At 37.9% G+C, this 18,410-nt stretch overlaps 1 protein-coding gene across 1 annotated transcript in view; it reads left to right on the top strand.

The window, feature by feature from the left end:
* atrnl1b (attractin-like 1b) overlaps positions 1–17,164 on the top strand; it is an 83,813-nt gene extending 66,649 nt beyond the window's left edge. Inside the window, exons 27-29 of the mRNA XM_084740215.1 lie at positions 6,435–6,542; positions 14,403–14,517; positions 15,134–17,164. Of these exons, the coding sequence (XP_084596341.1) occupies positions 6,435–6,542; positions 14,403–14,517; positions 15,134–15,258 (348 nt within the window). The 3' untranslated portion in view covers positions 15,259–17,164. The remainder of the gene's footprint in view (positions 1–6,434; positions 6,543–14,402; positions 14,518–15,133) is intronic.
* The last annotated feature ends 1,246 nt before the right edge of the window (positions 17,165–18,410 follow it).

Below are 18,410 nucleotides of genomic sequence, written 5' to 3'. Positions count from 1 at the left end.
GAGGCTATTGGATTGATTGTCATGGAATTTGGTGCAAACCTTTATGGTGCCCTGGGGATGTTTCTTCCTGTGTTTCTTGCTCCCTAAATACTTGGTATTTCATCCGAGACCAGTGCCTTACATCCTGCATCACAGAGGAGTGTTGTTCGCTTGATGCGCCTTCTTGTTGGGTTACAATGGGTCATCCTGTCACTTTTTGGATTAGCAAGCAAAACCATAACCTAAAAAAGTTGTTTATTAACCTAATTTTTGCCTTAACCCCTAGATTAAACATACAAGAGACCTGCCAGATTGTAACTTCAAACAGAGATGATTTTCTTTTTTCTTGTTTTTTTTTTTGTGATCATCAATTTAGTTATATACACAGATTTTTACCTTCTCAGGTTGATTGATTGGCTTGATGAAGTTGCATTGTGGTCTAGCAGAATTTCAGTCAGGGTCACTGTTTTTGCTGGACGACCCCGTGGGTCTCTTTGGACACCCCTGCTGCATTGCCAGACTGGCCTAATTCAGATGAATGAAAGGGCTGATTTTTTTTTTTAAGCAGAGCTAAAGTCAGCCTTGTTTCCTGGCACCATTTTGATATGCTGGCAGCAGGAGCCTTTGTGGAAAACTCAATTGTCAGTCGCTTAAAATTATCATAAACAAACCAATTTTGACAGCTCGATTGTCTAATTTGCTGTTATGCTGCATTAACAAGACTAGAAGGAACACATTACTTAACTCATGTCCCTCTTCAGACTCGGCATAGTCTCATGTTCTGCTCTTCTCTTAAAGAGCTCAATCAGCAGTCATCGATTGTTGTAATAAGATTATCCTACTCTTAAGCTCCTGGTCACCTTGATTGTCCCTCATTCGGTTCAAAGTTTGCACTCCAATAATTTCCTTTAAAGTTGCAGACGATGGGAGCATAATTATGATTAGGAGATCAACTTAGGCTATACCTTACCCTCATCTAATGTGAGCGTTTAACCTCATTACTTTAGAAAAGCACAATTATACATATTATTCATATTTTCTAACGAGTTCTTGGTACTGCCACCCACACAAAACCACTCCGTTACACCAGCATCATATCAGTGTGGCATTCAGTGGACTTGATATCTACATTTAGTGATCTTCAGTCCATTAATCACAGTGTCTGTGTATAGATTGTCAAAATATGCATCAACATACAGCTAGCCAGTCAAAACAGGGAAATTGCTATCAGAGAATACATTTATTTAGTCATTTTTCACTTTTCCTAAACAGTAAATGAGTACACGATTCAATATTTTCTTGTGTTTTATTTTATTCTTCATTTTATTTTAAATTTTTGAATGTGCAGGACAGCGCCTGTGGGTATAGCCGGTGATCTTTGCAAAGGACAAAGTGACCTCCTTAGGTGCAGAATATGCTCAGAGGCAGGATGACACTTCCCCTTTTATAGAATCCTTTGAAGGGAACAAAATGCTGCATTCACAAGACAGATAATTCATGCACTCACTTGCCAAGTTAATCAAGTTGCATAGCTATGCACTGCATGTCCACCCTTATCACAACCGTGAATGGCTCCAGCTTGTGTTCTTGACAAAATCAGTCCGTCATTGCACAAATGTTACTCTGTTTTACAGAGTTCAGACTTTCCTTTTGTCATTAACTTAGTATTCATTACTAGAATCTCTCTGGTATTGTGCTGGGAGTGTGATGATTGTATTCCCAGCACACAGAGCAAAGTGCTAGCATTCCCTGACTTTGCTTCTGCTCACTGCTTCTGCTTTGTTGCTTTAAATAAATTCTGCAACATGATAAATAACATTACTGCTATCTGACATTTAGGATGAATGTTGTTGGATTTGAAGCATTTGTGTTGGGAACCATAATAGGCTGTGAGCTGTTTTCTTGTTTTGCAACAACCCCGGCGGGCCCTCCATCCTGCTTTTATCTTTTCGAAAAGGGCAAAATTTCTCATTCTGACCTGCAGTGGCCCAGCAGCTCAGATCTGTAGTTTTTGGTGTTGCTGGTTTGATGTTTAATAGTAAAGATGTACAACAATCTAACATGGGCCCTCCAAAAGAAAAATCAATCAGGTGATCAATCTCAATTTCATATGGCTGTTGTTTTTTCTCAACTTTACCACCCTTAGGGAATGTTTTCAGAGGGGTTTGACATAGCAGTTCTCACACAGAACTGACCCGAACTTTTCTCTCATTCAGTTCTCAGCAGTGGGTCTGTACAAGAGTGACGGTTCGTCTGCAACAATAAAGTTAATCAGTTTGAACATAAAATATGTTTTCTTTGTACTTATAAAATTAAATAAAGGTCAAAAGTGATTTGCAAATCATAGCATTCTGTTTTTAGTTACATTTTTGAAATTAAAGTTGTGTTTAAAAGTCACAAATAAACTATAAAACAGAACTGCAATGATAACTCATGCGTCTAAATGACTTGATATACCTTGATATATCCTCATTTTAGATTCTGGCTACAATTATCATGAAGGACAAATGTAACGTTGGACAAATGTTCTATAACTCAACCAGTTATTGTCCTTTGACACGACAATATCTGTATTTGCTCAGAGGAATTCATCTATACCTTCACATTTGATGTTGCAAAAATTGGCCTTATATTTAATTAAACAAAGGCAAAAAGTTTTAAGTATGTGATCTGAAGGACTACATGACACTTCCATTTTCCCTCATGGCAATAAACACTTAGATATTTTTAAACTTTACATAAAAAAAAATAGACAGCCGCTACAACACTTTGTCATAATGTTAATTATCACTGTTGAATCTACAATTTGAATTTCATCACATAAGAAATCGTCAAATTGAATGTCATCTGTAACTTTTAAAATAAATAAAGTGAATTAAATTCTTTCTTGTTTGCCATTTCAGGTGTTTTCAGACAGGTTAGAGTGCACTTATTTAAAAGGTTTATTAAATATCAGCTACATTTGGGAACATGATGTTTTGAAGTCTTTTTAATTTAATCTCTACAAAAAGCCACGGATGATTGAGGCTGTGGTTGAAGAACTGCCTCTGCAAGTCTTACTAATGACTCGCGGTTAGTTTCCAAATATCTAATCAAGCTTTTTGACATATTAATTGAACACCACCTTGAATGTTTTCCTGCGCACAGCCTCGACAGAACTATAAAAATGTAGATTTTCGTAAACCTGTCATATAGATGGAATCTTTGATAACCCAAGACGTTGGTTCAAAGCGTGTTCCACAGACATTTTTTCCTCTTATTCATTTGTACAATGCTATCAGCCTCTCCAGACCTCATCTGAATTTTGCCAATTAATAGCCAGACTAATGAATACTTAATTATATTCAGAGTGAGTGGGGGTGGGGGGTCTGGACACAACAATCTCAGGGTTCATTACTACAGCAAGGACAAATTTCTATTCAGAAATGAGACCACCAGAGAACTCAATGTTCTCATACAGTTGACCCAAACAGTTTTATTGAAGGGATAATGAGAGATAATTGGAAAGAGCTTAAATAATCTATTGTGCTTTAAAAAAATCATAGATTTCATGAGAGAGTTGTATCATTATGTGAAATTAATATTAGATTTTTTTTTTAAACCTTATTTGACCAAGTGAACTTCACTTTATATTGTAACATTTAATTTTATTTTTAGTTAAGCTGCACTTCTATTTTCTGGGCAACTGACTTTTGGCTTAGCTCCAACCCCTTAGTTGCTGTCGCTCCACTCAAGCTTTCCTCTCTGGCGTGCCGTTATCATAATGGTGACAGATTTACCATCGAAATTCACAGTCATTTTTGAAACAATGGGTCCTTGATTCTAGACCGCAGTGGACAAAAGCAGGCTTCTCTTTTCTTGCTGATGGCCATCACTTGATTGACAACTGTCAACTGTAGCTAGTCAGCTTCTTCAGCTAACATTAGCGCTATCAGTTGAAAACAGAATCACACACTACTCACTATATAGTCCTCTACATAGAGAGTTTGCCATTTTATAGTGCACTCCGAATGTATAGTGAGAATTATTAAACACTGTTGTGAGCTCAAAGGGTCTCACACAGGAAAGGTGGTGTACAACTGTGAACCAGGCACTATATGCCATCATGCATTGCGCTGAAAGAAAAACAACAGCAATGATGTAACTAACGGTGCAGTGAGAAGAGTCTGAAAGTGTGTTTTCTTCACTGTATCGTCCTCTACATAGAAATCACATAATAAATAACATTATAAATGGGGTCTTAAACATGCACTTAAAAGCTGTATACACGATATTGCACTAAAAGATCCTCATGATATCCCATGTATACTACAAGGAAATAAAGAAACAGTGTTGTTTATGCTGCATTATTAAGCTAGTTAGTCCTCATATTACTGGTATGATTATTAAATGTATGATTCTTTCATTCAAACACAACCCAGCTTTGTTTACATCCTTGTACAAACCATACAGAAGTTAGATTTAACCGATATTAGCCAACACAGCTGATCTGCTATCATAATCAGGGTTTTTTTATGGAACCCCACAAAATGTAGTTAACTCATAAAATACTCCATGGCTCTGGAACACTTGTTAGTAAGCTAGTTAGCCAGACATGCTAACGTTTGCAGCTTATGTCTGAGCAAACAAACACAGCTTAATTTGTTCTGTACACTTTTGATATTGAAAAGGCTTTAAAAACATACCACCCCCCATTCGCTTTAAAAATGTGTACATCAGTCTTAACTACAGCTGCATGCACGCCACTTAAGCATGAGGAGAAATTCAAACTTGTGTCTAGTTATAGAAACTAAGCTATGGTTGAACGGTAGTTGTTTCGGTGAGGGTTTTGGCAAAAATTCAATTAATACACTTTTCTGTTTTCCATTTCTATTTCCATTATTTTTACGAAGTCCCTCACAGACATCAGGTGTTGTCGCACCCAACAAAATGGCTGCAAATTAATATTTCAAGTCTATCTGAAGTGTTAATTTTTTTTTTTTGTATCAGTTTGTTTGTTTGTTTGTGCGCACATAGTAAAGCCATATTTATTGAACTTCAGAGAAGTGCAAAGGAAGGGCAGGTTATGAGGCCAATCATCACAAGTGCTTGATGTGCTTAGTAATCTGAAGTACAATTAGATCCTAATGCAGCGCACTTAAGCTCATCACAAATCCAATACCAATCAGTGATGTCCTTGGCACTAAAATGGTGGCCTGTTTCGATATTGATCAGACACTGCGTCGCTGATGAAAGTGTGGCGCAAGTTGTTTTACAATATCGATCAGAGGGGAACAAGAGAAGCTATTTTCTGTTCAGTCTGAGGAACAGAAATAGTGTCAGTCGTGGGCCGTTACCTGAACGCAGCATTGCTGTGCAGGACCTCTGAGAGAATCGTTTGTATTCTTGTTTCTCGGTGGTCGAATGCTTAATGTGGGAAAAAGAACAATAAATACCATGTTGAATTTGAATGTTAATATAAATTTAATCCGTCTATTCCTATTCCTAATGTTGTGGTTTTACTGCAGTTTGTGTCATGTTTAAAATGTTTGGCAAATTTTGGTACCTTGTGTGTTTGAATGGGAATGTGAATGTGAATGTGAATGTGAATACATTACAAAGAATATAATAAATATTTTTGTTTTCTGTTTAATTTTGTTATATTATAATACAAATGATCACAAAATCATTCCCCATGTGCTTAGGGCATGTATGTCTTTCAGTGTTTCCTTACTGATATCTGCTATTGATTTTTAGCTTCATACTGTAATAGCCCTGAAGGCTCCACAAGTTATTACTTAATTATTGCTTTTTTCTATTACTTATTATCATTACTTGTCGGATTTTTAGTTTTCTTACTCTTAAACCCTTTTGTGTATATTGTAGAATGTCTCATGGCATTGCATTACTTTTTTTTAAATAAAGATTTATCAGATACATCATCCTTTGAATACATTATCATGATTAAAATACTGATTATTTTTGGATCAGCGACTAAATAATTGCTTGTTATTCACATAGTGGTGAAAAATTTGTTTTATTCATGCAGATTTTTGATTAACACAGAACACATCACACACTGTAACGTCTGTCGAATTTGTTAGATTACAGCTATCTTCCAGTGTGTTGAGAAAATCACATTACTAACTTTAGATAAATTACATTTAATAACCCACTGTCTGTCAATATTTTGTTGTTTTTTTATACATTAATGGGATAGCTTTGGATGATGGTGACATCTTTCGAGCTTTTAATTTCTAACGGCTGAAATTTTAAACATGTTTTTGCCTCTTTAACATTATAAATGCAATGTGTTTTGAGGGTTTTTTTTCATCACTTGTACTTGATATATATTATGTATGTTTATATGTTATTATTTCAGCATATTTGTCACTGCTTTCTGTATCTCAAATCTAATGTTTTCTTGGGCTCTGTTCTATGTTTTGCTCATCTGTCATCTGTGTTTGACATTACAGCAACTGATGAGAGAGCGTCAGCAGATGGCCAGTCGTCCATTTGCCTCAGTTGCTGTTGCACTGGATGCCAGGGGAGAACAAACAGAACTGTTGCAGTCTGTGGTTGATGTGAGTCCTGCTCGCTTGCTTACACACACACACACACACACACACACACACACACACACACACACACACACACACACACACACACACACACACACACGCAATTAATTATCAAATTCATGCCAATATAATGTATGGAATAAAGGGGAGTTGCAGGGTAGCAACAACTGCAATCCTGTCACTTCTTACGAGAGTCTAAAACTAAATGAATTCCTGGTTGGACTTTGTATCTGATACAAGCAAACTTCAAAGTGCATCATCGACATGAAGAAGATCACATCATTTTTTAGCAGTATATAATTAGGACTCATTGTGCTGCACACAACCGGCTCATGCCCGCTACTCACAGTATGTCAGCCTTTCATCCACTCCCCACATCAGTGAGCGATGGTCCTTTCTTCCCGTGTCCCTCGTCTTTATATGCATTGTTCTCTGCTATCATGGCCACAGACTTGCTGACATTTTTCAATCGATGTTTTTTTTTTTAAATCTTTTATGTGAAGTAATGTCACAATTCTTGATGCTTTCATGATGACTTTTAAAGATATATATTGATTTTTCGCAAGTTTTTTTTATAGTTGTTTTTAATCCTCTTGCAAAGAAAATGTGGTCACGACTTTGAAGCATTACTGCATTGGAGAAGTGGTGACATCAGGACATTTATACTTGTTCTTTGTCCTCCAGTGGGAACTTTTACATGCACAAAATGTTGAAAAAGGCAGCATTCCTACTTCGCTATATACATGGCTGAAAAAAATAAATATTCCCATTTACATGCACCCATGCATACTCCAATTAATGCCATGATATAGAGCCTACAGCCACCCCCTACAGAGGAAAATTATGTATTCCTCCATAAGGGGAATATATAATATTCTATTTCTATGATATTATAATATATTCTAAATAATCTTATATATATTATCAATATATAAAGTCTATTCATGATGTAGAAGTAGGAGTGTTTCTCCTTCTAACATAAAATGCTGGCTTTTCTTTCCCCATCTCCAGCCTGATGGCTAGTTGGTTTGTTAAAAATGCACAGAGCTGACCATGAACGGACAGGAGGCAGTGTGTCACAAACTGCGTAAAAAACCCAATTTACATGTATATTTTGACTGAATTGTATACATGTCCAGAGGACGCTCCAAAATCCAGAATAATATCAGCACGTCCCAAATGTCTTAAACTGAAAATGCTAATTTGGAACAAGAACCCGTATAAAATTCAGATTATTGTCATATTCAGAATAATAGTAGAAAATTAGTGTGCATCTAAAGATGCGTTTTGCAGTCAAATTTAACTGTTTTGTTCTGATACCCTGCATGCTCACATGCTTTTGCACATCTAAAATTTTCTTTACCGTCCAGATGCAACTTCAGCTCTTTATTCCTATGATATGAATACCTCTGATACAAATAGAGAAGAAGTCTGGCATTAAGCACAGCTTCAGACTCGATGCCACAAGGGATAAAAGCGTAGCTTAAAGCAATATGGGGGAGCTATATCCTCAAATTGACATCCGAGGACCAACAGTGTTTCCTCAGCCAGGGCCATCGCTGTGTCACCTGCCTCTGAGAGAAATAAAATCACTGTGGCAACCAGCAAAGAGGCACTACATTAGCTATTAGTGCAGCGCTGAGTGCTGCTCACCGTGCATTATGGTATTGTGAAGGGCAATGTAAAGAACAAAAGAGGAGAAAAACAATGCTTCTTAGCTCTCTGAGTGCACTTTATTGTTGTACTTTTAAAGCACTGAGATACAATCTGAATCTGAATAGTGTTGGAAACCGCTCCCTTACCTTGATTTAAGTAAAATGCTAATCACACACTTGTCAGTGGGACGCCTGTGTCCGTCTGTTACTTAATCGTTTCTTACAGCCCTCCCTCCCCTGCACAGACACCAAAGACAGTGCTCTTGTTAAGGCAGAGACTTCGCATCCACTGGGGAGTGTTGCTGTAAACAATGTCCCAAGCTGTTTTGGAAACGATAACTGGAAAAAAAAAACAAAGTGCACACATCCTCAGTCTTCTGTTTCTCGACCCTTTCAAGATGCAGAATGAACCTGTGAATACTTGACTTTCAATTTCACTTAGATGTCCATACAGCTTTTAAGGAAGCTGTTATAAAAGTATTGTTGCAGAAAACAACTGAGAACTTTGTTGTTTTACAAGCCTGTGTCCTGAATTTATTCAGCAGAAATTTGGATTACAAATTTTTGGCTTGATTTTTCAGTGGCACCTACCAAAACACATGGCACATGGTAACATATAAAGGAGAAACAAGCACCTTTTTACCTAATTGCCCCAGATCCCCCTCCCTGATGTTATTTTCATATCATGTCACCTTTTTACTGCTCTGGAGTTTGCAGGTCTGTAATTAAATGCTGTTATGTAAATTTTTTTGATTTTCCTGTAGTACATGAATGGTCTCATATCACTTTGATATGTGAGAGCGGCATAGCCTCAGTGTCTGATGAGGCTTTAATTCCAGATGTGCAGTAGCCACATCTAAAATTAACATCTCATATACTTGATGAAAGGTCATGAAATGTACCCTGCAGGGAAACAAAGTAAGAATCACTATGCTAATACTATATAACATACCATTTCTACTTCGGACATGCAGATATTTTTCAGAGCTCTTCTGGCTGGTCATGCTGTAGCTGTAGCAACCGTGATAGCCTGCAGCATCTGTACTAGGACCAAAGAACGTGGTGGAATAGGCTTTTTTTTGCCAGCGGCAGTAATGATAAAAGGCACTTTAAACAGCAGTTGTGTGACCTAAGGTTATGACTGTTTTGCCCTCTTATAGACTAAAATCTACTAGTTAAAATAATTAGCATTAAGGAGCTGTGTCTAAAACTGATATATTTGTATATGTGGAGGCACTTGATCATACCCAAATTGCCTTTGCCAGCTTTTTTGAGTGTGTCAGTGTGTTTTGGACTCTTTTCTTGGGAAAAGTCTAATCTACATGGTCTCAAATGCATGTGTTGGACCACATACAGCTTCATCACGTGCCAGGGCACCAGCTGAAGGTGAACCATATGAAACGAGCCTAATTCTCTTTTATAGAGGTTAATTGGTCAGCATCTGGCACCACTTAGCTATTGGAAATATTTGTTGATGTCAAAGAGGACACCGATGCCGTGCTCGCATGACTGCTTTCCTGTTTGTTTCACCAGTTCTGTTTGTACATCTAACTCAGACCCACTCATTCGCTGACTTAATGCAGGCAAGAGAGACTGTATAGATACTGAAGCATATATACAGGCACGTGATGCAATAACAACATGCAGTACAAGTCAGTTTGGAAGTCTGAGGTAAAGTCTGAGTAAATTTTTGAATACCATAACCACACAGTAAACAAGACACAGAAGGGCTGCAGCACCACAATGACCCCTCGCACCCACTCCAACACATGAAACCATTTAAGACCTCTTTCTGTGATTGCACTGTCAGCGCTGATCTCACTGCATTAGTTAGTACCAGCTCTCTGTCGCTAAATCTTTGCAGACCCTCCAGCTGGCCTGAGAGGAAATGAAAACAGCCTTTGTGCCCATTTTCTCCATTTTTTGGTCAGTTTCAACCCCCAAGAGATGGACATTGCTTTTAGTGACCAATATGTCAGCAGCTGTTGGACAGAGAGCCAATCGGGCCCCAAACACCGCAGACCCAGGCCTCGATGTCACAGATGTCTCTATTCACCATGGCCGGCATTCAACATATGGAAGCCCTAACGGACAGCTAGTATGATGGATGACAGCTGTCAGCAGGGGGGAAGGAAAGCAGGATACATTGGGTGTGTTTGTATGTGGGTGTATGCGTGTTTCTGAATGAATGAATGATCATAATACAGTCCTCGCACCTGATTAATGCAGAGTGGAAATGCAGGCTGTGTAAACTGTCTTTGGAAGATATAAAAATGGACACAGCAATTTTAAATGCCTCGATGGAAAATGCAACCCTGCGATTGAAATGGAATGAAACGATATATTAATGTTTTTATTTTCCTCTGCAGCATAGGAACACGTCCGTTATCCCAGATTAATAAGAGAATTTCACAGAGAAAATTAGAGAGAAAAGAACCTTAAGCTTGCTATTATTGATGCCTTTTACGCAAACAAAAATGTGTTTTGCTTTTTGCTTTATAGGCAAAAATCACAGCAGCATTTCGGTACTCAACAAACAATATAATTTGGAACTACATACGTAAAGAATAATCATGATTTGGTAATTTAATTGAAAGATAGCATCAAAATAAAGCATTATTTCGCTCTAAGTTATTAGTAATAATACCTGTGCTAATAATACCACCAATATTTATACTGATGCTAATAATTGTGATTTTATCAACTTATGTATGAAGGTTAAATTGAGAAATATGTCCAGATTGATAGTGCAGTAAGGCAGTGTAAACAGAACAGTCAAAACTGAGGTGATAGAGGCAATACTGTCTGTTTGGAGTGGCAGTTCAGACAGGATGCAGGATGTAAACAGAGTTCATGAGTTGGTGGAGAGCAGAGCACTTTCTCTTTATTGCACTGGTCAGTCGGTATGTACAGAGTAATAAGTCTAGCAGAGAAGCTTATAGTCCATAGCTTGTGTGGTGACTGTAGAATAAAAGCAAAGAGCTGTCTGCTGAATGACGCAGCAGCAAAGAGATTAAAAATGTCATTGTCATATCAAATAGCAAATGTCTGATTCAAATACGATCTAACCTAAAACATTTGCTAGTTAGCACTAAATACAAACTACAGCAACTAAGGTTGGTGGAATGTAATTAATGTTGGAAAAATTAAAAGTTTGACCCAATGATGGCGCAAGAGAAGTCATGATCACTAAAGTCATAACAGTTCATCATTACGGGACTGTGAATATCTAAAAGTTCATAGCAACCCATCTAATATTTGTTTTACTCAAAACCATGAATCTCAACCTCACAGCAGCATTAGAAGAAAAGTTAGGGGATCACCAACGTCTTCAGGATACGTCCGCTGGGGACCGTGCATGTCTGGCAATCACTTCAAGACAATCCAGCCTGTAGTTGTTGAGGTATTTCAGTACAATGCTAAAAGCATCAGTCAGTCATCTTCTGAGAACCATAAATGTCTAAACAAAATTTTATCTCACTGACAAAACATTTGTTTAAAACTTAACAAATTCTCCACTGTGTTGTTTGTTTTTCATGATAACTTTGCAATAATTAATGTGGAGGTTTAGACGGCATTTCTCCATGTGCTGTACAGCAGTGCTGCGACTTTTTTTTATTGTAAGTAAGTAGAAATTACCCTCAGTGTTAGTAATTTGTTTGGAACAGCTCTAATGATGTTTCACCCAGTGGTCCATAGAAATGTAGCTTGCAGGGGAGTCTGCTTTAATCAAAAATAGGTTAAAGTCACCCGCTTGTGTGAACGTGGCTTCTATTCAGTAGCAGAATCACTTGAATGGTCATAAAATGGCTGTCAATTTAATAGCCCTTGCATGTCAGCGGTAGATCCAATATGTGCCTCTCAGTTGTGAATGTGCCTGAAAAGAAGCGTGAAAATATTGTGTTCTGATCATGTGGCCTAACGGTGTTCGAGAAATAATGCAGATAAACAGCCTGCCTGCAACACAGAAACACGTCTCTTATGCACAGTGCGACTCTCGTGTTTGAAATGGAATTTTAGCCTCCTCGTGTTTGCTTTCACGTGTCATTCAAAGCATTAAATCTAGAATAATTTTAGGTCAGAGGCAACTAGACTTGATGTGAAGTCTTGAACATACTTGAGCTGCCATGGACTAAAGTATATCCCTAAGTTGTGCTTAATGTTGATCGAGGCGTAAAAGCTTTAAAACTAAATATATAATGTATATAAATGGAACATATAATGAAAGGGTAGATCGAATAAAAGCAATATAAATGCTGGTCTTCCTTGAAGAGTTCAACAATTGATTAACAATTAGAGTTTGTCACATTTAATGAACATAATATTTGTACGCTTCTTTTTTCCCCTGTTTCTTCACCTTTGTCCCGGTCTCCATTCTCCTCATCTTTCTGTCCCTCTGTGTTAGTTCCAGCTGATTAATAGTACAGACAAATGGAAAACAACCCAAGCCAGTGTTGACGGCAATCATAACCTCTGCAGAGTATTTGAATTCTGCAAAGAGGGCTCTCTTGTGATGAAGGACAAATCCAGCACCTCTCATAATCAATATTTAGTAGCGTGTTTGTGAAAATTTGCCATGCTTGCACACAAAAGACTTCACAAACTGTCTGGGGAACTGTCGTGATGTCTATTTTTATCTGCAGTGTATCAAACATTTGCTTCTTTTTTAAGCTACAGAGCCAGTCAGTTGTTAAGCTAGCTACTCATTAGCTTCACCTTAAGTTAGCTCCTGGACAAAATTATGAATAAATACTTTGCAGTACAGAGTGCACTATCATTATTGTTATTAATATTATTATTAGTAGTATTATGAAGCATTCAATGAGTAACTAAGAAACAAACTCTTGTTGGTGACTGTGGCATTTGGAATGGAAAAGTTAATTGGAAGTTGCATGGGGAATTACACTGCACGCTTCATAGGAAACAAGATTGCACTTACTTTTGATTAACACTTAGATTACAGAGAGTGAGTGAAAGTACTTTCCCATTCGTTTACATCACCAGCTTTATGCTAAGAATTTTTTGTCTTTGAGCAGAATCCAGTTTTCCCTTTTTATTTTCTTTTGAGCAACTTTAAAGTTGTTAAAATCATATTATTCTGAATTGTTTGACAGTATCATAAATACTCTGTTAGCTGTGCAGATTGTCTTGTCCATCACTTTATACACGTTTGGTGTTTGATATCTTTGGGAGTTTTGAGTCTGAATTTAAAGTAATTTGAACAAAGGGTGGCTTTACAGCATGAGTAAATGGCTTGCATACCAGGATTTAAGAGGATAAAAAAATCTACATGTAACTTTTGACACTTGCCGTTTCATTTAAACTCAACATATGCTGTTTATGTCCAGTGTACTGAAACTTTGAGAGTCAATGCTCATTTAAAATACACAAATTAGCATCAGCGTCTTGTTTTTTGTTGTTTGCACAGGTTGTAGAACACAACAAATTCCAGTGGAACATGATTGCATAAATCAGTGCATCCCACTCCTGATTCTCTCACGTTTTAATGCTTGTGCATCCTTGCTTTTTGCCTCTGCTGACTCTGTCATCTCCATTTAAAATTCAGCCAGACACATAGAAAAAAGTCAATTCTGCTCAGACGTGTTATTATTCCCCAATTTCTATCCCCTCATCCAAAACATGCTGTGAAACCCTTGACATTCATTATCAGGATGACATGTTTTTCACGCTTGAGACAAGCAGTTTTGGCCATTAACTCGGAGGGTAGGTCATTGCCTCGACACGTGGACCGTCTGACAGGGACACACACAAGTGTTTTTGTTGTGTGAACAATCGAACCGTTTGTCTCAGGAGGAGGGTGTCTCATCTTAAATGCAGCAACTCCAGCAGCTAATATCGGTGACCGTTGGTCCCAAAAAAAGAGGACTCGACAGCACATTTTCCATTGAAGAAAACAGCTATCAAGACTTTCCAAGTGTGACTGTCACATCACTTTGATTTGAGCTTGGTTGGTGAAGCAGCAGTTTGCCAACCAAGACATCCCAGTACTTTTATCATGCATTATGTCTGTTACATCTTATCACAAATTACTGCTGTTGGTGTTGTCTGTGTTGGATACAGAATACCTCTTATAGTCCAACATTTTTACTGTCAAAGCCAAATAAACCAGAAAACATTTTTCCGTTTCTGGAAAGTTTAATATCCTGAAATTGTATTAAAGATATTTTTGTCCTGTGTTTCTTCTCAGGGGGCACCTAAACCTGTCGCGATGGAGCCTTGTTCAGGAGGTAAAGCTGCTGTGTTGACTGTCCTCATGCGTCTTCCCTCTGGACCCTCAGGCTTACCTCCACCAGGACAGTCAGGTAACACACACACACACACAATTATTATTTGGACTAAAATGCATCATCTTTGCTGGATGCAGTGAATGTCTTATAGACCACATTTATCAGCCAGACGGCACATCAGAATTTGTTACTTATGTGTCGGTTAAATTACCTTATTAAACCCATAAGTTCACTTAGTAAAAAAGGTCACATGTATGAAAAAAAAACTTTATATGCCAGATCAGAATAATTAAAATTAAAGTGATTTCTGTTTTCAAGCTTGGGTTGCACCTGTTCAGCTGACGATGCCAACGGCGTCGAAATTAATTACTTCAGTAGAAATAATTATGATGGTCAGTCAATGACATTTCGCTGCTTACAATCAGCACAACCTTCCAACGCTACAAACTTCACGTTTAGTTTGATTCAGTGGCCCACAAGTCTGTCACAATAAGACCCGCTGAATTCAGTTACTTTGTTTTTTAGGAAGCAGGTCGGTCCGTGCTTAAAACAACATAATTAAATTAGCAGCTATAGAGAATATAGCTTTACAGTTTTTACTTAGTTTAGCAAAGTAATTTGTAGAAATTGGCCTGTTTTTTTATTTTATACCACCCTCACATGTTTCTCACTTTTTCTTTTTCTTCTTTAGGACTCATTGTCGCCAGTGCGCTGATAGACATTTCACAGCAGAAGCCGACAGATTTTAAGGACAAGTCCCAGGCTTTAAAGAACCGAAAAGCCCTTCCTCCAGCACACCAAGGCACCTGCGTCTGAGTGTCAACCCGTCAATCCATCAGGTCCCTTTTTATACCACCTGAGGTCACATTGTTCCACCGCAGGTCCCTGCCGGTGGCCTCTCCAGAGACAAGTCACGGCTACATGTAGAAGATTTCATTCGGCTGCTACCACTCGAGTTCTGACTGAAACTTGCCAAGTCCCAAGAGCACAACCCTTCTCTGACCTTTCCTGCCCCCTTTTGCTCTGCTCTGCATAAATCAACCTCTGGAACAACTTCTCCCCCACCTGCTGGGCCCAGACCTCTTCCCTTCAGCTTGGGTAGTCATCACGGCAAAACTTGCGCCAAGAAGGAACCTGCCTGATCGTCGGAAACAGATAAATCAGGAGGATCTGCACCCATTGAAGCTTCAGTCGTAAATATTTTGACACCACATCATCCATTTGCTCCACATGAGGGGAAAGGAAAGGTGTCTGTTCATTGTGGGTTATGTGAAAGTTTAACACAGTGTTGGAAATGTACTGGTAGTTATCCAGTACGTGCTGCCTACGGGAGTTTTCGTCTTCTTTTTGCTTGCCAACAAGTGGTATTCTATGGTGCTAAAGCATTTGCTTTTACGACAAGCCTGACTCTTAACTCAGCCTTCGCTGTACGGACTGAACTCATTCTGCCTTTTTTCGTGGGGGAAGCTACAACTCTTTTTAACCCCGTCCCCGTAACCAACTAGAGTATTACTTCACACCACTTTTGCCAATTAGCATTATCGATCTGTTTTAGCATTTACTGTACATATGTATCATCCACCCAGCTGAAGCTAAAGTCTGTATTTTCTGTGGAGTACATATACAAATGCTGCAGAGACATGAGACTGCAATCACTACCAGCGGCATGTGGACGAAGACTGCAAACGAGGAGCGAGGAGGCACGAACAAATCATCAGTCATCACACTAAAGCATGGAGAACTCCCAAAGTTATGAAAAAGTTAGATGCATTTTATTAGAAAACTGGGAGATTTCTTTGTTATAAAAAGACAGAGAAACACTGAAGTTCTGGTTAAATCTTTCCTGTTGTTTGTTATCGTTTTGCTGTGCAAGTTGGACTCGCCCTTGGATTGGTGTGGTGGGTGGATGCCGTGTAGAAGAAAAAAAAAAACGTCTGCCTGATAAAATTCGACCAGGGACATCGTGCTCCTCTGGCTGTTTACTACTTTGTTTTGTATGTTTTTTTAAAGAGTCCTCTGAAAGCTATAACTTTATTCCCATCTTTGAGTACAAGGAGTTGCGTTACCTTTTTATAATGCCTTGGCTTTCCACGAACTCCTAAGGAGGGGGCATGTTGATCTGCAGAATTTTAAAAGCTGTCGACCATTTTTAGCCCACGACTCCACCCTCGAGCTGTACAGTGTCTTGTTGGAACAAATGTGAGTCTTTGTCACTCTTATTATCTCTTGAGATTTCATGTGTTTGTCAGGTTTTTATGACAGAAAGGCAAGAGATTATCGTTTATTTTAGGCCTTGTCACCTGTTACTATTATATCTATGATAAAATGTCTTTTGCTACACTTGTGAAAAGAGCATTTCTGTTGATATTTTGTTTTGATATTTAACAGATTCCTGTGTAATAGCGCATTTAATTTGATTTTATTGTGGACTTAAATCAGTTGATTTAATGTCAGCCTTGTTTTGAATTGTGCATCTTTTAAGGACTGTATGGGCATTGTCTTTTTGTTGCAAAGTGGTCGTTATGATACATTTCATAAGGATAGTATGCCAGCTAATGTATTTTTATTTTGTGTTTGTAGAGTAATCCTATAACAGTGTCATTACACAGGAATCAGGGTCTCACTGTACCGTGAAAAAAAGAAACTGCATATCAGTAATCTTCAGTGTATTTTAAAGATGGACAACATGCCAGAAAATAAAAAACCAGACCTGAATAAAAAACTTTTGTGCCCTGGAGTCTTTTTACACATCATATTTCTACAGTGTATGTCTTGACTGCCTGCTTCTGTGTCTGCCTTTGTGGTGCTTTAATCTCAGAAGCTTAAATCTACAGTTTGTGATTGCAGCATTCTGGTGCTCACTGTTCAAGACTGGTTTGATTGCCTGAGCTGTAGATAATTATTCCCTCTGAAAGTGAGAGGAACCAAACCCAGACCTGAATCTGGGTGTAGTTTGTGCCTGTGCAAGTGTTTTTTTAAAACACAGATACAGCGAACAAGCAAAAAATGGACTTTGTACATAGTATTTTTATCTTTTTAAATTTGTATAAATCTGTGTGGGTTTTGTTTGAAGGGATACACCAGTTTTTTTTTTAACATAACTGACTCCAAATCAATCAATCAACCATAGTTCTAAGAAGTCTTTGACCTAATCTGTATTGTAACAGTTATTAAAGACAGAAGAAATCAAAACCTAAATGTCAACACTCAGACAGGGCAGCTATTTTTGGCTTTTAACATTCAGCAGGCATGTGGTCAGTATAAGATAATATGAAAAAAGACAGTACATTTATTACACAAGTACATTACAAAAAAAAATTATCCTATAAAATTATTTAAAATAGGTCAGACTAAAATATATGTGTGTGTATATATAACAGGCAAAACTATGGAAGCCCATTTCCATCAATATAAAAGGGGGGGGGGGGCTGTGAGTCATTTTAATTAGAAACATTTATTCAAAATAATGACTTACTATTTCAGCATAATGACTGAAGGCCCAAACACACTAAAAGTCATAAGTAATGCACTTAAATTGATGTGTGTGAACTGATGCTTTACGGAGCCTTTAACAGTTTTTAATAAAATATATTTTTCAGGCCAGTCTATTAAATGTTATACTGAATGGTGTGTGATATTCATGTTTTTTGTATTAATTTGAATGACCCGAATAACTTATATTATTTTAACTAGAGCTTACAACAATTTGAGGACATTTCACACTACAGCAGACAGCATACTTGAAAACCAACATACACAAAGGACGTGAAGAGACTTGTGTGTCACTGTTAACAGTGACTCCAGTCTGCAGTGTAGATCTTACTTCACTGGTAACAACACAAAACTATAAAGTAATATTAGCATTCAATACAGTTTTGTATCACCGTCCACATTCGCACATGCCCTCTCTCTTGCCCTCTCTGCTCTGAGTCTGCATCGCTGGTGGACTCACTGCACTGCCAGTGTCC

Source organism: Lutjanus erythropterus, chromosome 17, assembly GCF_056507025.1.
Source record: "Lutjanus erythropterus isolate fLutEry1 chromosome 17, fLutEry1.hap2, whole genome shotgun sequence".
NCBI classification, from domain to species: Eukaryota; Metazoa; Chordata; class Actinopteri; order Lutjaniformes; family Lutjanidae; genus Lutjanus; species Lutjanus erythropterus.
The sequence above is the reverse complement of the archived record's forward strand: the minus strand, read 5'-3'. Positions and strand labels throughout refer to the sequence as shown.